The following is a 22,690-nucleotide window of genomic DNA, read 5'->3' as shown; positions in this document are numbered from 1 at the left end:
ATTCTCTGATGGATTTCGAGCAGGAAAAATGCATTTTCATTATTTTTACTATTATGTACATATAAATCTGACTCTCGCACTCACCCCTCGCCCCTTATATACATATATATGTGGTCGTAAGACACTTTTACATCTTGAGATATTCATTTTATTCGGCCAACAAACTCGAGTTGAATAAAAGGATCCGAGGACGGAATTTTTCCCCTAAAAACGCGCTACTTAGGGTAAAATCTCCTTACGAGAGGAAAACCAAACCGGGAATAAGCCAGGAATTTTATGTCAAACCGGGAATTTTTTCACCAAATTAAAAAAACTTTTATTATTTTAATTGGTTTTTAAAAAATCGCTTTTTATTTCAATTTTTATAGATATTTATATTGTTCTCTAAATTTGAATAAGTTCAAAATAATTAATATGATAGTAAAAAATCAGTCACTTATTCAAATTAATATAGTATGTAAATAAATTTTTAAAAAATTATCGAATTAATAGAAATTTTGTGAAATTCAACTGAAAATACCTTTGATAAAAAATGTCATTAAAAACTTTTTATTAAAAGTTTTCAAAAAAATTAATTAGTTTTTTTTAAATTATACAAAACTTTCTTTTTTATAAATTCATTTATTGTCGAAAATATTACATTAGAATATTTATAAAAACTAATTCTTAAAATTGTTTTATCATAATTGTTTAAGATTCAACTACCTTCGAATAAAGTAAATTAAATTTTTTTTAAATTTACCTACTTTTTTAGATTTACATATTCAAATTTCGGAGAAATCGTTTATAGTTAAAATTTTTCAAAAATTTAATTATTTTTTAAATATTTTTTAAAAACTCAATTATTTTTAAAACATTTTATCAAATTTCAATTATTTTTCAAAGATTTTACCAAATTTCAATTTTTTGGACATTTTTTAACTGTATATACAAATGTAAAACTATTGTCTGTCAAAAAGTATTTAAAAATACTTTTAAAAAATTAATGGATATTAAGAATTTCTTTGTTAGAATTTTTGAAAATATTCTACCATAATATTTTTAAAAAGAACAATTAACAGTTTCAATTATTAAATTTGAAAGAAGTTAACTTTCTTAACTTTTCTTTTTCTTAACTTCTTAACTTTCTTTTTTTAAGAAGTTAAGTTTTAATTTAAGTTTCAATTATTATAAAAAATTGAATTTTTTTACCTATTAAAATAATTGAATTCGCGAAGAACGTTTGGAAAATTATTAAAAATTAATATTGATGATATTGATTCACAGATGAAGTTTAGTTAAAAATTGTAGAAAATAATTTAATTTTGGAAGGGTTATAGTAAAGTTTTAGATTAATTTAAAATTACTTTTTTTCTTAACAGTTTTAGGTTAAATTTTAGTTTAGAAAATTTCTTCCACTTTTTGAAAATTTAACCAATTTATTAAAAATTCTTTTTGTGTGAGAGAAAGCGCAAAAAATGAAAGTTTTATTGAGAAAAACTTTTATTTTTTGTGAGCGTAAAATTTTTTCGTTCTCTATACGAGAGCGATGAAATAGAACTTGTAAAAAATTGAAAAAATAAAAAACCATATTATTCTTTTTTATTCTGAAAGTTGAAAGTTTTAAAAAACAAAAATTTGATAACTCTTGACCTACACTGAAAAAAATTCGGTCGAAATCTTTAACTACTATTACCTAGTTGAGTTGAAAGTTGTCAAATTAATTACTTTTTTAGTTTTACTAACAATTTTTGTGTAGTTGATTTTACTACTTTGAATATAGTTGAAGAATAATAGTTTATATAACTAAAAAAAGTAGTTAAATTGCAAAAACAACTACAAAATCTAATTACATCAACTAAATTCTTAGTTCTTTTTACTACTTTCGGTAGTAAATATAAATTTTTAAATTCAGTTGAGGACCTATTGAATCACTCAGGGTAGTTAAAAAGTAGTCAAATCTACTAGTTTTTTTTTTGAGTGTATATTTTTGGAAAAATTTGATCTTTTGTGTAGATAGAGAGATAGAAATATTACCTGTTCATCCTTAATTCAACAAGAATTGTGAATACGAGTTGAATATATAATATTGTGTTTATATTTGTTTGCCAAATATGAGAAAAGTAGGAAAATCTCTTGTACTTGTTTGTAAAATAATTTAAAAAATACTTTATCAAATAATTCTAAAAGAATTTCAAAACAATAAATAAATAAAAAGTAAATAATAAAAAGTTAAACTTTAAAAATATTAGAAACATTTAGATTTAAAGAACTTTTAGATCTTTCAGATTAAAAAAGAATTTTATAAAGAAAATGGAATTTGAAAATATGTTCTTTTTCATAAGAATGTCCTTGAAGGTATTTTAAAAGTAGTTTAATTGTTACTTTAGTAAAACTAATTGTGACATTGATTTTCTAGTTTCAGATAAAACACTATCGACTTATTACTTAACTCTACTCCTGCTCTTAGAATTTAATTTTCTCAAAATTAGCTGGTAATTTTATTATTTTGTAATTAAGTTTTGTACATTACAATTCTAGTTACAGTTACTTAATTGTCGTTTAGAATTGAATTATTCAATAATTGTATTCCGAGTAGAAATTCTTATAATTGCTCTTCGAATCTAATAAATCTTTCGCCTTCCTTCATTTTTTTCATTTCTCGTTATTTATTTTTTTAAATTTTCATTAAAAACAATTCTTTCTTGGACATTTTAAATTTAAAACAATTTAGTTTAATTAAAAAAAAAAAACATTTTTAATTGAATTTAAAATTATTCTCTATTTGAAAAGAATATTTTTTCACTTATTTAAAATATTTATTATATTTAATTGAAACATTTTTCTCAAAGTTTTTCTAAGGATATCAAATTGTGTATGGAATTATAATTATATTATTATAATGGAATTATTCGAATACATATTAATTTTCTTTTGCTTTTATTTTACTATAACTTTTATAAAATTTTTTCAAAAATTTTTCTCCATTTGAGAATTAGTTCAGAGATAAGGGCCATTGTGGAAAATTTATTCAATCCGTCTATGGCAATTTTTATCCTAGAATGTTAATTGTCTTAAAATATAACTCTGGAGACTTTTATTGCACTTTTTTTTAAATCGTTAAGTAAAATTTAATCGATTCGATATCTGGAAAATGAAGCGAACCACAAAAACAAAGAAACTTGGGTATATAGTTATTTTACTCACTTGAGCCTTGGGGTAAGAACGTTCAAATGGAATTTTTTCGGAGATTCTATAATGAAACTTGCTAGTAGAAAAAATATCATTGTATCGTGATAATTAAGAAAAATTAAAAAATTTTCTCTCTTTTTGTTTTTAATATAAAAGAATAAGTTTGGCAATCTATTCCTAATTTTAATATTCATTTGTAATTTAAATTTTTAAGTGAAATTCATTTTTAAATCAATTTTCATAAGCAAATTAGTCGAGAATTCAATTATTTAAATACAAAAATAAATACTTTAATAAATAATTGAATAATTCTCAAAAATTGAATTTTTATAAAAATTTTTTAAAAATAATTGAATTCTTTTGGCGAATTTAAAAAAAATTTTAAGAATAAATAATACAATTTTCTAGCATTTCATTTAGAATTGGACAAAAAATAATTGAAATTATGCGATAAGTTTTGTTATTTATGAAAATAATTGAATTCTTGCAACGAATTTTATTAAAAAATTTTTTAAAGAATTGAATTCCTGTGAAGAATTTTATTTGTGAAACTAATTGAATTCCGGAGAAAAATATTATTATTCATGAAAATAATTAATTTCTTGTGAAGGATTTTATTCAAATTTTTTTTAAATAATTGAATTCCCATAAAAAATGTATTATTTGTGAAAATAATTGAATTCTTAAGAAGAATTGTATTGAAAATAATTGAATTATATAGAAAAATTTTATTAAAATTGCAATTTTATTAACTAAATCTTGTAAAGAATTTCGTCAACATTTTTTTAAATAATTGAATTGGTGCGAAGAAATTTATAAAAAAATTGATAAGTAAGTGAATGCCTGTGAAATTTTTATTAATATTTTGTTTAAATAATTGAATTCTTTTTGAAAATTTTATTTAAATAGATAATTAGATATAAATAATTGAAATGAGGGAAATGTTTGAAAATAATTGAAAGTTTGCCAAGAATTTTGTTAAATTTTTTACGAAAATTATTTAATTCCTAAAAGCATTTTATTATTTATGAAAATAATTGAAATTTTACTGAGAATTTTTTAAAAATTTTTGTTCATAATTGAATTTATGCGAAGAACCAAAATTCAGAATTTTTGTATAAATTCAAAAAAATTTAATTTTTCCTTGTTAATAATTAGTTTCTTATCAATGTTTGGCTATTATTTTTTACCTCTTGTTTAATTTTGAAGATAAAAATATAAAAACAACTGTAAATTGAAGTAATAGTAGTAAATATTGAATTGAGAGATAAAAATCACACGAGCAGAATGCTTTTTCGGGTTTCTTTTCGAATGGATTGAAAATTAAAATTTCGAAAGTTATAATATCGATTTCGCATTTAAGCCCACGAGCAGTTTTCGAGTCTTGTAATTCCGGAACGTTATACTGTAAATCTAAGACCACGTGTTTCAACCGGTCTTAAATTCTACGAGTCGTGAACCAACTTTGATAACAGGGAGGGTGGGTTATACAATGGCATAAGTTATTGCCATGGCATGGATGCAGTAATAGGATAAATCATTGCAAAAAAAGCTGATGGAATTTTGTCTTTATAACTACATGCGGAAAAAGTTTTATTTCACTCAAAAAAATTTAAAAACAAAATATAATAAAAATAAAATAGTCAAAATAAAATAGTAAAATTAAAGTAGTAAAAATAAAATAATAAATAATAATAAAAGGTAAAATAAAATAAAATAGCTAAAAAAATAAATAAATAACAATAAAGAACAAGAAAAAGAGATGAGAAAATAAAACAATATTTATTTTTCTGTATACAATATCATAATAGAGAGTAATGTCTCAGTAGTAGAAAATATTGGTAATAGTCAGACATTAGAAAAAAAAATCAGTAACAAAAGTCGGTTCAGGTCAGACAATTTTTTGTTTTCCACATCAGTAGCAAAATCTAGTTAAGATCAGACATTTGTCGAATTTTATAGCATCAGTAGTAAAAGCAAGTTATGGTCAGACAATGTGCTTTACATTTCACTAGTGTCAGTAGTTAAAACAGATTATAGTCGGACGTATCATTTTATATGTGAATAATTTCTCAATTACTTTATATTACTCTTTTTGTTTGTTAAAGGGCCACTTTTTGGTGAGACATGAAAATAAGAATTATTCCCGAGTTATGCTTTAATTTATTAACCATTTTGGCTTGTAAAGTTTTGCTCGTTTTTCCCCAGGAGAAAATATAAATTACTTCATTTTTATTTCCTTTTTGTTTAACATTTCTCTTTCTCTCTCCCTTTTTTTCCAAATCTAATGCAATTATAATCTACACAAAATTTTCATTTTCAAAAATCCGGTCACTTATTTTAAATTACAGAATGAAAAGAAATTTCGTTTTTATAAGTTAATTGCTCCACTTTTAAAGTGCACTTCGTTTTATGTTCCATAAAGCACTTGTGCAGTTTAATTTTTTTCATTTACATATATATATATATATATATAGTCATTAAATATTTGCCATTGGACCCATTTCTTTTGGGTTCAATATTCAATTTGGAAAATTTCACTATTTTTCTCTTGTTTCTTTCTTTACTGAATTTTGTATGAGTAGATTAAAAAAGTTTTTTTGTTTTGAAAAAACAACGCGCAGTGGTGATGTAAATTATATAAAAGAAAAAAGGTAAAATGGAAAAATTTAATTTAAAAAAATCCATTTAATTTATTTTGTTTTTTGTTTTGGTGCAATCCGTTTCGAAAAATACACATCACATGCTCTCGAAAAGAGGAGAAAAAACTTTGAAATCGTCCTTCAAGTCCATTTCTCAATTCACATTGTCCAATCCCTTTAATGTTTATTTATTTTTTCTTTCTTTGTTCGTAAAAAAAAGTGCCGCGAGCATCAATGAAAAGTCGATGAAAGTAAAGACAATAGGTTTTCTCTTCATAAAGTTAGAGACTAAGTAGTTTCTATCGGTAAAGGTCAGACCCAGTAGTAAAGCTTTATATTTTCCCCGACATCTCCACTACTGGTACGGATTTAAATAAACTTTAATATTCTATTGGTTTTAAAAAAAACAAACTTTTATTATTTAAAAAAAATTTTTTTTACTATTTTTTCTAATTCAATACTTTTATTATTATTATTATTATTATTATTATTGTTAATATTATTATTATACAAATATTTTATTAATTTTTCTTTAAAAAAAAATATTGGTTGTCGGGTAAATAAAAATTTATTATTAAAATATTAGAGTTTATAGTTACAGAGAGATAATAATAATTGATACATTATTGGATATTATTAATAGTATATATTAAATTTATAATAATTCTAAGAGTATTGAATTAAAAAAATATGCTTAATGGCGAATGAAGTTACATGATATTTAGTTCTAGTGGTGAATGCATATTACGATCATTTTATCGATAGCTAAAATCCATAAATTATTAGAAACTTGAATGCATTTATAATTCAATTTAGAGGGGTTTTAGATTTATCATGAAATTATTAGTAATTATATTGAAGAGGAGAGAGAGAGAGAGAGAGAGTGAGAGATACGAAATGCATCAACCGTATAATCTTGAAAATTGATTATTAATTCAATCCAATATACCGTTTGCTTTATAAAATTTAAAAATTTTTGTTCAAGCCGCGACCTAATTTATTGCCTATTTGATTAATTGCAAAATCAATCTAAAAACTAATTAGCAAAATTGAAAAGAGATTCTTTTAATAAAGTCCCGTTTACATTGAAGTAAATAAATAAAACTAATAAATTCAAATTAATTTATTTAGACGAATAGTATTCAATTAATTTTGATAGACTTTGATCATATTTACATTATGAAACGATAAATAGATCATAAATTCGAGAAAAAGATATTACTGAATTTATTAAAAACGTGACGCTGTAAATATTTTTTTGTCTGCATTTTTTATTATAATTATTAATTCAATATTTTTGAAAGCCATACAATTATATAAATCAAAACATCTTTTATTTATATTATTATTATTGTTATTAAATATTATTATCACAATTATTATTTCCCCTTTCTTAAATGAACAGAATCTAAAATTAAACCCTTCAATTGTTTGAAGTAAAAACACTTTTAGTTGAAGTATTAAATAATGGTATATATGAAAGTTCTTAAATTTATCATATTTAATTTATTTCTCCTTGAAGGTAATTAATTTAATGATAAATTATTATGAACAACAGAGAGAGAAGAGAGCTTATGAATATTCAAAGACTCTCGCTGTTGAGGAAACCGATTCCAATAATTAAAACGATGACTAAATTGAATTTTACTATCATTTAGATAAAAGTTTCCATTTTCATAGAGAGAGGGAGAGAGAAACTTTATTATAGTTATAATGTTCTTTATCGACAGAAAAGGATTTTCTATCTCTGAAATGGAAAATGTTTATCTGCGACCTCATTTTTAAAGTTAATTTCTCTTACAACTCATGTTTTACTTTCTTTTTCCTTCCAACTAACAATAAGATCTTTTTCACGATGAAACTATATAAAACGAGAGAAACATTTTTTAAACTGAATTCTCCCTTTTTTATCCCGTTAATAAATCTAATAAAGTGTTAAAAAATGTTTATTAGGTGGTATATTTATAATTAATTCGGGATAATAAAGTGTCAATATGAAATTGTGTTTGTGAACAAGTTTCTGAATATTAAAGAAGATTTGTATCAATTGTTTTGTTTAAATAAAAGAGGAGGACAAAGTTTTTCTTAAGATAGAAGAGTTTTTCTTAGCATAGAAAAAAGATTTTATAAAGATGACTTTCTCGCTCGTGAGATGTAAGAGGATAAATTTAAGAATCGGGAAAAGAAAAACTTTGTTAGGTAATTTTATTTACTTTTAGGTCCTGTACTGTATTTATACAGTACGACATCTCTGGAAGCTTATCTTGTGTAATAATCTGAATGTTGATTGAGGCATCTCTAAACACGCTAACACTCTCTTGTTTGCTTTTGCATAATTCCAATCCACCGACTTCCGACTATCTTGGCAACCTTCGCGGCAAAAACCTCCTCACGGGGAGTTGCATCTGATTTTAATCAGAAGGTCTCCTTTTTCATTAGGTCTTCTTACATCTACAAACTGTCGTTGGGCTGACATCTGGATTTATTTCCTTCTGCTGGCTTTTCTCTTCTTTCTGCCTCTTTATTCAATTTTTGATCGCTTCAGCTTCTATATCTTCAACGTAACTTTCATTTCTATCAGAAGTGCTTCTTTTTTTCTTCCAGCATAAACCGTTTCTCATTTGCAAATCACTTTTGTCAGCCTCTAAATTCATTGCCTTCGCGTCCTTCACGACAATATTGAGTATTGACAAATTCAAAGATTGCAAAATTTCTAATAACATTAAACTTTTCTTAATCATATTTACAAAGGTGTACAAAAGTATTATTAAAAACTGACCTGGCGCATGAAACTTAGCAGATAAATACAACTAAATGACGTAGTAAATTAACTTACTTTACTATTAATAATTATATTAGCTTAAATAATAACAAATTAAAATTTACACGGATCATAAATTGAATAGTAATATTCGTAATAACTAAAAAAAACACTAAAAGAAAAGTAACTGCTATACTTTCGTAAAATTGAAATAAATTGAAACTAAAAAGAAGCATTTTATAAATTTACAAAATTGAATATCTCTGTGCAGTCTATGTTAGTTCTGGGTTTTTACATTTGCAGAGTACAATTTGTAGCACATTCTGCAAAAAGTGCATCCCTAAAGGAACATGAAAGAAAAATGAGATATAATGGAGAAAAAAATCGATTCTTTTACATTTTCTGGAATCATAACATTGTTGCGGAAACATAAGAAATTTTTACGATAGGATATTATACACAGACAGATACATAATATTAAACTAAGGTATACAACCCTTCTAGCATTCTTTTTTTTCAATCCATTGAAATTTTTATCATTCATAAAATAGCAAAAAAATGACAGTTTTCACTCTTTTTCTTTCGGGAAAAAAATTGAAAAAAATGACATATTTACGATCTTTTTGAATATTTCCTACAGTTTCACTATTCGTCATAAATATCCAACATATATTTAAAAGAAGGTAAGCATTAAATTTTTATAGGTTATAAAACTTTTCGAAACTCGTAATACTTTTTTTAAAAATATAGTTGCTTCATGATAGTCTCGCTGTTAAAAATTGAAACTAAAAATAGGCTCCTATATACTAAAATTGCAGATAAAACAACCGAAAATACAAATAGTCTTGATTTTTATGGAATGTTAAATAAATCTAACGATTTTTATTTGTAAAAGAAAAAATTAAAGAACAGATAGAGTTTTGGAAGGATAAATTTTTATTAAAAACTAACAAAAGTCTCAAAGGTATGAAACATTTTTGTTGTAAAATTTTTTTAAAAGCTCGTGCAATTTATAAGTGTTAGCGATGTAGCGGAGCAAATAGTGGCACTCGTAACAATTTATAAGCTTAAAATCGATTTCAGTTTAATCACTTACAATACTTCCACTTCCGATTGCGTACAATTGTAATCTGGCTAGGTGATGATACGCCAATAATGTCGATTGAACATATACATATAATTCCACTAAGTATTATCTGATTAAAAATCTTCTCTAAAGTTTTAAAATAATCTTTTAATCTAAAAAAGCAAAAAAGCAAAAAAGCAAAAAAGCAAAAAATTTCAAACTTTTCCAATCTACTTCTGTCAGCCTGCCTCTAAAATCATTGCCTTCACGATGATTTTAACAAGTTAAATTTCTAATAAAAATGAAACTTTCCCTAATCATATTCACAAAGGTATACAAAAGTATTATTATCAAATAACCTGGCGCATGAAACTTGGCAGATAAATACAATAACTAAATAATAGATAGTAAAAATTAACTAATTCTTCTCTAAAGTTTTAAAAATAATCTTTTAATCTAACAAAAAAGTTTTAAAACAAAAATTTCAAAACTTTTCCAATATCTAATTTCCTTTTTACCAGAGCAGTTTATATATATTTCACGAAAATGAAAAAAAAGAATATTATTGAAGTACTTTAAGTCTGTAAATTTAAATGTGTCAACAGAAGCCAAGAAAAAACGTTAAAGAAATATTTCGAAACGAGAGAAGATGGAATCGCGAAAAAATAAATTCACCGGTCCTTGAATGTTAAAAATTTCAGTTCCCGCAGATTGAATTTTTCAAGCGCGCGTGATGATGGGAATTTTTCATTTTATCTGACAAAATTATTCTTGATCGTGCCATTTTCTTTATAGGTAAGTTTTTAAATATATCTTTGAGTCTTTTGATCGAACTAATTTTCTCTCGAATTTAAAGAAACAAAATTACTGAATTGATAAACTCAAATTCAAAAGTACTCTTGAATTTGAGTTTATTAAATTATAAATAATAAATAATTTCTTGTAATATTTATGAAATAGGAAAAGTAAAAGGGAAGAATTTTATTGATTGTAAATTGAATAAATTGAATTAACATGATTAGCCGTGAATAATTTTTGTTTGCCTTAACTGACATCTAACTAAATATGAGGATTAGCCTTAAATTCCCTCGAGCCTAGTTATGGAACAACAAGGCTTATTGAGATAAAGGTTTCACCCTCAGTGTTTATAATAGGAGCAGTAATCAAATCGGATCAATAACACTGAGGTAATATTTACACGGATATCGTCGTGACTAAAAGGATGTGTGTTTCTTAAATGCTTTTGGGAAACTATAGTGTAGATTGTAGGAGGCGGGAAACGGCATGAAAGGGTGATAATCAGCTTTAGCGTCGACAGTATTATCATAACACGAATTATTCCTTAGGTAGACAAGCAGTACGTGATTCTAAGTGCACAATAAGCAAGTAAATGCCATTCAAATTATTGTCCTTCACTACTGATAATCTTACTAAATCCGATAAACTACAATACCAGAACAATATCATTCTGTCCTTAGGTTCAAAATTTAAATACTATTGGCGAAAATAATTAGCCTCTAATCCGTAAACTGCAAAGTGGGATTGATTTTGCGGTAAGAAATAGTGATTATTTTTATTGCTTTTTAAAAACTAGAGTCAAAATCAAAAATATGTGTAGTATCTTCGACAAAGTTCTTATTAACTTAGATGTTGAGTTTACTAATACTAAACTTATTCTATAAAAAAGTATTGGAAAGCATTACACAACTCTTTTACGTCATGTAGAATAGTTCCTCAGGACCTTTTATTACCTTCTTGTGAATTTTTGATGAATTCTGTTTCAAATTCGTTGGCAATTTTTTTTACACATAAACACAATTGGAGTTTCTTGAAAATCTAATTTCTTTGTTTTTTTGTATATTGTACTCTTCGGTTATAAAATGGTGGAAATAAAAAAAGATGAATTCTTTTTTGTCTTTCAATCATCATTGCAGTATTGTTTCTCTACCTTTTTCAGAGTTGCCACAAAAATTTAATTTTCTTTTTCCCTGACTTTTCCCTGATTTCCAGAATTTTAATATTTATTAAGATAGTTGAATTCTTTCAAATAATTGCGTTAACATTTTTAAAATTGAAATTAAAGTTTCTCATTAAATGATTTATAAGAAATTAATTAGTTCATAGTTCATAAGGCAAACAAAAAGACACAAAAATTCAGAATTTTCTTATAAATTCTAAACATTTAATTTTTAACCAGTATTTTAATAAAAATCCCTAAGTTTTCCCTAATTTCCCTGATTAATTCTACTTTCACTGACTTTTCCCTGACCTGTGAGAATCTGTTTTTATTTCCATTTTACTTTGATGTATGTCCACTGACCAATTTCTATCACATTCTTCATTTTTTGTTTAGTTACCTTTTTTTCCTTTCGTATGAAATGAAAAGATTTGTGTATTTCTATTGTTAGAAGTCCAAACATCGAAATTGTTTGATATTTGTAACTGAGGATCTATATATCGTGAGATTGAATCTCGAAAGACTTTTGAACCAAGTCAAGGAAGATAGATTCGTTCTTTATCGACTTCTAAGTAAAGATGATAAGATCTGGTTCTTTTGCGTTTTTTTCCACGTGAATTTCACTTGGATAAAATGCAGTTAAGTCTCCTAGGATGCAGAATCTCTCAAAAGGAGTTAGGATTAGAAAATTAAGTAGGATTTCGAAACGAAATTGAATATTCCTAGGGATTCGCTTTTGTACCATTTTGTGAGCAAGGATTTATTCATCATGCATTCTCTTCTTCTTCTTTTTTTTTTTTTTATTACTCTCCTACAAATTAAAGCTTTCTAAAAAAATCTTTTCCTAAAATAATCCTTGATTTAAATCTGGGATTATTTTTTTAGAAGACTGTTAAATTTTTCACTGAAACTTTTTTATAGTCAGACAATTTTCTGTCACTTTTTTTAAATCTCTTCGTTGAATTAAAATAAATTTTCAAGCACCATTTATAAATGATAAAGTTATAATTAGCTATATTGTCTTTAGCACAGTAACAATTTATCTCTTCTCTTCTCATTTTGCAGATGAATTCGGACGATGATGGTACTTAAAATTTTAATTTTATAACTCAATATAAACATATGAAAAGTTAAAACTTGAAATTAATCTTTATTGCATTTTCATTAGTGAAATGTTGTGTATAAGTATAAATAAAATTTATAAAATTTAACCTTCAGTTGAATTTAAATTATAAACTTGAAAAGTTATTTATATTTAAACATTTTCATATTTCGAGCTTTAGTTTTAAAAATAAACTTTCATAAATGATTTAAGAGGGGAAAAAATCCAAACATGCTTAAAAATAGTATAAAGCGCAGGTGTATCAAATTGTAGTAATTTGAAATAATGTAATGTGTACAAGTTTCGAAACATAAAAACTTAATCACATCAAAAAAAAAAAAAAAAAAGGCAAACAAATGTTTTCTCATATATATATTTCAAACTGAGCTCAATCGATCCAACGACTATATAAAATTTACCACGATTTCAGAAGTGACCTAGTATTATGCTTATGCAAGAAAAGTTTGAGATTCAGAAAAGCAGGCCGATTAGCTTGAATCTTTCTCCTGGAAAAAGTTTTGAGCTTCCGGTATCTGAGAATTTCAATTAAAGTACATAAACTCTCGGAGAAAATTGTCAGATATTTCTTTTCTCCGATCAACAAAAAATTGATCCGAAACGCTTAAATATGCAAATCTCTTGATGTACACCTATATATATATGGGTGGAAACGCGATAATTAAAACTAGGGTGTTGTAATTTTCAGTCCTTATCCGGCTTTATTTTTGTTTCATTGTAATTTTATGTGAATCGTCGCTGTAACGTTTAGAATTTTAAATATCATTAAGATGAAAAACCTTTATTACTTTTCTCCTTTCGCAACTTGTTTTTTTCTTTCTTTATTTGTTTCCGCAAAGCAGAGAAATTTATTTTGTTTACTTCCTTTAAGTCGTTTTCTAGAGAAACGAACTTTTCTTGACCCTTGGATATGGGTTTAATTAAATTGACACAAAAAATTAATAACTTTTTAATTATGCTTTTCCTTTTATGAAAGGATGGTATAAATAAAATTGAAACTAATTTCACGCGATTGTCAATGTCAAAGAAAATTTGATTCTTGCTGATAAATGTCCTCCCACGTTTTATATTCTTAAATTATGAAAATCGTCTGAACTTTATGTCGATAGTTTTCTATTTTTAATATCGAATATGAAATGATGAAAAGCATTTCCTACAATTGAGATTGTTTTCGATTAAAGACAAAAGTAATAAATTTCATTTTGTCAATAGTTTAAATAGGTAAATCATAATGATAAAAAATTCTTAGAAAAATTGGAGAAAATTTAAAAATCTTGAAATATTTATTTTGATACTGGGTGCAATTCACGTCGAATGTTTGACGAAAAGTATAAACTAATATTTCGTTCGCATTTTTCCATTTCTGTTTCAATTTCCGATTGACTGTATATCTGCTAATCGATTTTCTATGTGAACCAGTGTCCCAGCAAATGGGACATTGAGAGATATTCTTGCAAACGTAAACAACAAGGATTGGCCCGCGTTTGAAAAGTACAAATTTCCGGCAGACATTTCAGTGAGAATAAAGGACTGCTCTACGTAACCAACAACTTTTTTCTCTTTAAAAACAAAACAAAATTAATTCACATCGTTCCAAAAACTTTTGCGAAACACTACCTATTTATTTTCTTTGTCGCCATTTTCAATTTTATCAGTTTCTCCGAAACGACAATTAATTGGATACAATTGTACGCCAATTAATTTTCCCCATACGATAAATAATGAATATATTCACAACAACAATATTTGAAAATTTGTTTAAAATCATTATTGTGTGTGTAAAAATTAGAATATTATTATTAGTTAATAACACCTTTATTTGACAGTTTGAGATTATTATTTATTTGTATTTTATGAAAAATCTTTTTAATTCAATACAAAAATAATTGAATTCATTATTCAGGAATTAAAAGCAAGAGGAGTTATGTAATTAGTTGTTAACTTTCACTACGCTATGTAAACTTGGATCTTTTTCAGTAAAGTACGACAATTCCTTAGTATTTCAAGTTTATCAGATTAATTCTCAGATCAAAACAGAATATAAGATCAACTTTTTGCCTCACTCACAACTAAAGCCAACAACTTTAAAACTAAGATAATTAGTGCTATTATTAAACGGGAAAATTGAATTTGACAATAAAACATTCCGTTAATTGCAAATTATCAAGTTTACAACTATTTTTTTTTCTACTAGTTTACATTGAAAATAAGTTTTGTATTCACAAGAAGAAATGTAAAATTAATTTTCATTCTTTATAAAATTATTTTTATTTATATAATTATTATGATATTTTCTCATGAGAGTGTTATAAGTTCTACTTGAAAATTTGAAAAGATGGCCTCGAAGTGAAGTTAATTTTATAAACAAGTGTAACTAAGTCACTTGCGAGTTCTACTGTTCTTGAGAGTATGAAGACAAAAAAAATAAAAAAAAACAAGAAAAAAAGCACTTTCTCAAGTACTAACTTAAGAAGACACTGTTCTTGTGGTCAACTTTTCAAATGTGCACTAGATTCAACAAAAGGGTTGCTGGACTGTTGTAGAGTTTTTGCACGTTTTCCAGCTCGTATTTCTGTCTGGGTCATCTTACAAACCATAAACTGCTGTAACCTTCTTGAAATTCTTTTAAACCAAAGTATTTTTTTTAAATTGTAAATTTATAATTAATAGAAATTTACAAAAATTTCTTTTTTTTAGTTTCAAAATACAACTAATTTTCATTTAATGATTGTTTATTTATTATTTACTACAATCTGTAACATTAAAATTTAATGTTTAAAATAAAAATAAAAAATAAGTATTAAAAACTAATTTGTAATTAACGGTCGATGGTATTTTTTTAACACTCAATCTTTTAAATTCTCTTCACAAGGTTGCCACGCAACCTGGAAAACACTAAAACAAATTGAATTTTGAAGCAATTACAAATTATTGCGATTGCAGAAATTCATAATTATTTTCAAAAGTAGTAAAATTCTTCTCAAAAATTCAATTATTTTCTAAATTTTATTGATGTTTTCGAATAATTTTACTTTTGAAGAAATTTGTAAATGAATGTAATAGAAGATTTTTGTTTTTATCTAATCATTTTGTGGGTGAATCAGAATATTTCTTTGGAGTCAGAGAAAAAGTCAAAGCTTTGTCTGGAAGTCAGGGAGTTATTTAATTTATTTATAAAGAGATTCGAATTCATTGACTACTGTTTTTATAAATTCACATATTTAAGATCAATAAAATGAATTTCAAAGGGGAAGATGGGAGTGAAAGAGGACCATTTTTCAAATATAAATAAAATGTTGAGTTTAAAATCCCACTGAAAAGTAAATTAGCCTTTCAATTGTTGACCTCCCTCCAAGATAAATTATAATATAAATTAAACACATTAGGCTCGTGGCGCTTTTGAATTGGGGAATCTAAACTATGTCCTCAACATTTATATAGTACAATTTAATTTTTAATCAACAGGAGCAATAAAAAAATTAGCAAAATTTAACACAAAATTCTTCGAAAATTAAATTCTTTAAACATTTAAAGTGATTAATCTAAAAATCTTTCGTAATATATAAAAGCAGAAAATGCATTTAAATAAATGATGATACCAAAATGATAGAGTGGCTGAATTGCATTTGCAGTAACAATGATAAAATACCAATTTTCTCCCTTCGATTTTTCTTGACTCAGAGTTTTATCTAGAAAGTCATTTTCAAGAATTGTAAGAGAAGAAAGTAGCGAAAAAGGTACAAATTAATCTAGTGCTCTAATGCCATTTAAATCCAGAAAAAGATATTTAAGATTATAAGAATATCGGTTTTTTCGTTGTGTTCCGATAATACGAGTAACTTACTTTTTCTCTTGCGAATTGATAAAATTTGTTTTCTCGGAATCTTTTTTTCGGCTCTGCTTGCCTGTTTTTTCATTACTTGATAAAAATTCTACGTTTCTAGCTTCTTTTTTGTTACACAAATATAGAGAAATTCTTGAAATGTGTGTTTGTTTGCGTTCATATAATATGCAATAAAGACAATATGAAGTTCCGTTCCTAGAAGTTTGCAGAATGTTTGCTTTTTTCTTCTTTTTTTTGCAAAAAAAAGCGATTCCTTCGGCGCCGAGCAAATTTCTCCTTTAACGATTTGTATGTCTTTCGGTTAGTAATTTTTGGTAAATAACAAGCAGCGAGAAATCTCGATTTTTCAAAATAGAAAATAAATTAATGAAAGTAAACGAATGAATTACAATAAAAAAAAAGTTTTCAAAGTACCTCTTTTGGATCAGCAACTAAACTATTCCATTAATAATCAGTTAATTAAAGTGTTTGATTCTAAATCCTTTTAGTCTAGTGAATAATAAAATTCTTCCTCCACTATAAAGTAATAGATTTTTAATCAATGCAACAGTGATTTAGTTTAACGACAAGTATTAAAATTAATATTTCATGGATGAAATTCACGAGCGATGACGTAGATCGAGTCAATTTATTGCAATTTATTTCGGCATATCAAAGAGGAAATTAAAATTAATATAATAATTTTGCCTCTTCACTTTTTGAATAAATATAAAAGAAATATCTTTTTATGTTTACTGAAAATAAATGAAATTATTAATTATTGGCCTCTCTCTGTTTGATGAAATTGAATATTATATTTATTAGTACTTTTTTATGTCAATGTGAGGAAATATCAACATTTATGTTTCATACTTTTTTATACTTTTCATTTATATTTTATACAACAAATTCAAAAATAATTGAGAAGTTAATACAAAAAATATTAGATAGTCCGAAAAAATGAAAAATGAATAAAAGAGAAAAAATACGTTTTGCCAGTTACTTTGAAAGAAATTTCAATAAGAAAATCTGAACGTAATTGCCTCTTGACTTCCTTTAACGTCTTTCAAAACACGACCTTTATCGTTTTTTATTCTCAATTACCTCATATTTTATCGAGTTATTCCTTTGTATGTAATTAAATAAGACACTCGACTCTATATTTCCAGGAATGAATTGAAAATATCATTTAATATTTCTTTCATTCTTCGTCAATCTCTCTTTAATATTTTAATACATGAAATGTAATTGAAGTATAGCATTTATATTATTCAAGAACTAAAGCAATTTTTTTGAAGATAAAAATGGGCTCATAATGTAAAGATTAGTGGATTTTGAAATTTTCATTTATGAACAACGACCTTAAATTCCTGGTGTCTCGCATTATTATTCAAATTTGACTTATGCGGAAATTTATATATAATTCCCCCGTAACTCGCTCTATCATTATTTGTAGAGGTTGTCACTTTTAACAAAGTTTCTCTGCGATAAATTGTTCTGTCGTGAGCTTTTCCCCTGTTCAAGAACATGATGAAATCTTTCATCAATTATAAACTATGCCGGGGATATTAGAAAGATGAAGATCCATTTTAATCAAACTGCCATCTACAATACTGTTATTGCACAACATTAAGTAATAAATTTCGATAAGCATAATTAATATCGTTGTGAATTCAAAATGATGTTCTGTTTAGCAAATGAGAAATAAATAGGATAGAATTTTATGAAATTTAACATTTCGTATTTTGTGCGAGGGGAATTAATTTAATGCTGGCGTAATTAATTTTATTTGCAAAATTGAGGAATGTAGTTAAAAGTGGAATTTCGTTTAGAATCATATGTATGGCTAAGCGGAATTTTCTACTGGTATGAGAGGTGCATTCTGACATCAGGATCGTAATTTCATTTTCGTCGAGTGGATGCTCAGGGCTGTTCAGTGACTTATTACGGACAATTATAGTAATTAATGGTAGTTTCCATGAACCGAATTCGAATTGACCTCTTATCGTGTATACATACATTGAAACTAGAAACTACTCAACTCTAAACACTTATCCTTTATCTTTGACCATCCTCATTCCACTATTAACTTCCCTCCCGTCAATCGATCAATCTTTTGATTTATTGACTCTGTTCTTAGCTTTCCATTTATCTAATTATTTTGTTAATATCCAACTGCCGAGGATTGTAAATCTATTGGCAATTTAATTCTCACATGTCTCACCGAAAAGACATCCTTTGAGGAAAATAACCTGTCGTCAGCAGGATTATGAGTTTCAAATTAAATTCAAAGTTTAGATAATGTAAAAATGTAAAATAATTACACAATCTCAACTTGTTTAGTTCTGAAATTAATAAAAACAAGTGCTGATAACGGTTAGTTAATCTCAAACTGGCAAATAACAAAATTTAAAATATAATTAGAATTTATTAACTGTTTTATGATTGTACTTTCGATGATAAAACTTTTTCTATTAAATGCTGTATTCTGAAGGGGATATCCAATCGACAGAAATTTAACAACGTTTTGAAACATCAAACAGTATCCTACGGATATAGGACATTAAAATTATAATTTAGTATGTTAAGTAACCTTAATCTGTCAAATAACAAAATTAATAAAATTAACAATTATAACGAAAACAGTTCAATAATCATCCTACGATGAGAACGAGGGGAAAGAGAATTTAATAGTAGTCCTGTTGCATTCGAAACGAAAGGTTCTCTGTGTTTAGTCTTTTTAAAGTTTAAACATAAGGATAACAGGTTATTTAATGGCAAACTGTCAAGTAATGAAAAATTAATAAAATTAACGATTGTAACGAAAAGAGTTCAATAATCATTCTACGATGAGAACGAAGGGAATTAAAGGTACACAAAATAAAGAATTGATCAGTAGTCCTTTTGCGTTCGAAACAAAAGGTTCTGTTCAGTCTTTTTAAACATAAGGATAACAAGTTATTTAATCGCAAACTGTCAAGTAATAAAATTAATAAAATAAAACCACAATTATAAAACTGGATAGTATACAGAATTCTGCAATGTGTGGCTAGTATATAATATCAATCAAGAATAATAATTAAAATTAGTTCTACAAGACCAAAGTGTCTAGTAATTGCATCTTCAAATAAGAGTCATATGTTACCAATAAATTTAAAAAAATGATTAATATTTATTAAATTAGTGTTATAATTATAATGCTCGTTTAATATTACACTACAGTAATTAATGCCCTTGTTAATGAAACTATTTAGTATGTAAAGTATATCGTTTACATAACAAAGGTATTAAATTGGATTGTTACAGGAAGCTGAACAGCGCACATTTCCATCGACTCTTTATTCAAGGAGTAGCTTTACTTTTCCTGTGCAGTTAAGCTAAGCCTGCGATAATACCGAGTTGGGCTTTACATTAAAGTACAGCTCGAAATTATACGAGCTATAAATTTATATTCGAGTTAATGTTTATTAAATCAAATAGCTTAATAAAGACTCATAATAATTTCATGCGATATTCGAGAGTAACAAGAAAAAAAAATGTTTCTTAAATGGTGAATTTGAAAAGAAAGATAAAACTCGTATATGACAATATGGAGGTTTAGACTGTGGTCGAGGAAACTGGAGTGGCGAGACCGAAAGTCACCAACATGAGGAAAAGAAGGCTGATGAGGATTCGTAGGTGAAGCGGAAGACATCGGAGAATTTATCGAACGACCAGTTAGCGGTGAGTTATAAAAAGATTAACCGTTTATAAATCAATAAAGTACTTTCGTTAAGGGGTTACACCACTTTGAAATTTTCAAAAAATTGAAAAAATTTTTTTTGATTAAAATACTCCTTATGGTTACCAAAATGATATGTCATTAGTTATATATCGATATCTGAAGTAAAAAGACAATTTTTGAACTGTTCAAGCAGGGTCGCGCGCCAACGTTTACATTGTAATGAAAACTTTAAACGCGTTTTTCTCAAAACTGTATTTTAAAAATCGGTGGACACTCTGGATGTCACAAATTTCAATCGATCCTCTTAGTTCTTTTTTCATTTTGTTTGTGATATAATTATCTAGCGAAATACGTACGGATTTTTCGAAATATTAATATTTAAATTTTCTAGACAACTTTAAATAATGAAATTTATGCAAAAATATGGACTTTTTCCTTCAAATCGATGCCATTTTGCGAAAAATAAATTTTTTTTAAAACGGATACGTATTTCGCTAGATTTTGAGCTACAGAAACTAAAGCATTTTTACTTTTTGGTCTAGCTTAATTCTGGACCGAGTTATAGTGTCCACCGTATGGCGATACATTTTTAAAGCACTTTAACATATCATCTGTCAAAACCGACAATTTAAAAAAAAAGAAATTTATATACATATATATATATATATATATATATATATATATATTTGTAGTTCAAGAGTAGTACAATACCCTACTGTAATTTAATTTTCCTAAAAAAATTTCTATTCTTCAATAAAAATTGTTAAAAAAGCGTATGTTTTGAACGGGTCAAAGTGGTGTAACCCCTTAATTATTTATTTTCGGTTTTGTTAATTGAGCCATCGTCGAATTTAGTTTATGGTTGGCTGACACCAATCCTTGCGGCAGTAAATTTTAAAGCAATAAATTACTATATACATTTTCAAGGGATAATCTTTAAAAGTAGAATTACTAATTGTAAATATTTTTTTAAAATTTACTTTAAAGAAAACTTAAAAATTAATAAAGACGAATCTAATTTTTTCGAATTTTTTGTATTTAACATTGGTCTTTTTGATAAATTATTCCAAGTATAAAATATTTAACCTCTCACGTTATCTGTAGTTGAAAGATGTTTCTACCTCATCAAGTCTTTAGAGATATACTCTAAAATATTAATATTTTAACTTTTTATCCTTTATGAATGTTTAAAAAATATTAAATTCAGTAAAATTTTTAACGATGTACTTAAACTTTTTTTATACGGCATAAAATTAGGTCTTTTGATTAAAAATTCACGTATTGTGGAAAATATTTTCATTTTATAATTTGTTGCAAGGGTAAATTTTAGCATGAGTCTTTTGATGAATTTTAATAAAGTGGTTTGGTTTTTAAATGACTTGGTATTTTTCGTTCTACTTGTTTTATTCAGCAAAGATAAATTTCGGTGCTGGAACTTTAACTTTAACAACAATAGAAAGTCTCTTGGAAACTCAAATATCATTACATCATTCAACATCAATTAAACAGAAACAGGAAGCCTTTACCCCAACTTTTACTTGACTTCTTCTCCTTAATAGCGTAATCCTCCTGCTTTTTTATTATGCATGTGTAGTCTACGATGAAATTACTGTCTTGTTTCGTGTTAAAATTGGTGTCTGAATAATTAATCAAAATTAATTAATTAATTTCGATCTAAAGTGATGGAAGACAATTTTCTCATGTCACATTTATAAACCTTCAGAAAGCAATCTGTCAGATTTGTATAATACTTTAAATTTTGAATATCTTTTGGAAGTTAATCATTTCCTGATAATCACCAGGTGCATTTTAGAGAAAATTTTTTTAAAAAAAATTGAATGATGCTTTTATTGTTTCAGGGTGTGCTTTTGGAGTGAGATTGGTTATCAGGGCCCATGGCCCGGTGCTGGTTGCGCCAGTGCTGGTGGTGGTTCTTGCTTGTTACCTTCCTCGGATGGTTTCTTCTTCCAATTACTAATTCGTCCATGGATTTGGAGACAAGTGCTGAGATTTTAGTCTTTTTACCAGAAATTTGCAATCGTGACTTCAATACATCCGTCGTACAAGATTTTTTAACATCGCGGAGTCAAAATTTGTCCATTGCTATGATTTCCAAATCACGTAAGTAAAAACTATTACTTATAATAATATTATAAATAAATTAAAATCATAATAAGTTTCTTATGAACGTGAATCATAATTTTAATTATTTTTATGAAAACCAAAAAATTTGATATGACTCCGTTTTTAAAGTTCTTTAAAACAGAAATTTTTTTAAGCTTTACCTAGTTTTATTTAGTGTTTATGCATTGCAATGCGAATTTTGAAAACTTTATAATTTCATCGCGCTTGGGGACTAAATGTTGTGAAATAGTTTTCAAACAGCCCTTATATTTTATACGGAAAATTTTCAATTAAATTTCCGG

The 22,690-nt window shown here is 26.1% G+C and overlaps 1 protein-coding gene across 6 annotated transcripts in view; it reads left to right on the top strand.

Moving 5' to 3' along the window:
• The window catches only part of LOC122508147 (guanylate cyclase 2D-like), a 124,382-nt gene that overhangs the window by 14,151 nt on the left and 87,541 nt on the right, over positions 1 to 22,690 (top strand). For all 6 annotated transcript variants that reach the window (XR_006302198.1, XR_006302200.1, XR_006302199.1 and 3 more), the window contains exons 2-3: positions 19,847 to 20,263; positions 22,124 to 22,385. Coding sequence is in view for 2 of the 6 variants with exons in the window: in XM_043621279.1 (XP_043477214.1) it covers positions 22,160 to 22,385 (226 nt within the window). In the remaining 4 variants the exon portion in view is untranslated. The remainder of the gene's footprint in view (positions 1 to 19,846; positions 20,264 to 22,123; positions 22,386 to 22,690) is intronic.

This window comes from Leptopilina heterotoma, unplaced genomic scaffold, assembly GCF_015476425.1.
Source record: "Leptopilina heterotoma isolate Lh14 unplaced genomic scaffold, ASM1547642v1 Lhet_53, whole genome shotgun sequence".
NCBI classification, from domain to species: domain Eukaryota; kingdom Metazoa; phylum Arthropoda; class Insecta; order Hymenoptera; family Figitidae; genus Leptopilina; species Leptopilina heterotoma.
Note: the sequence above shows the minus strand (reverse complement) of the source record. Positions and strands in the feature narration are given on the sequence as shown.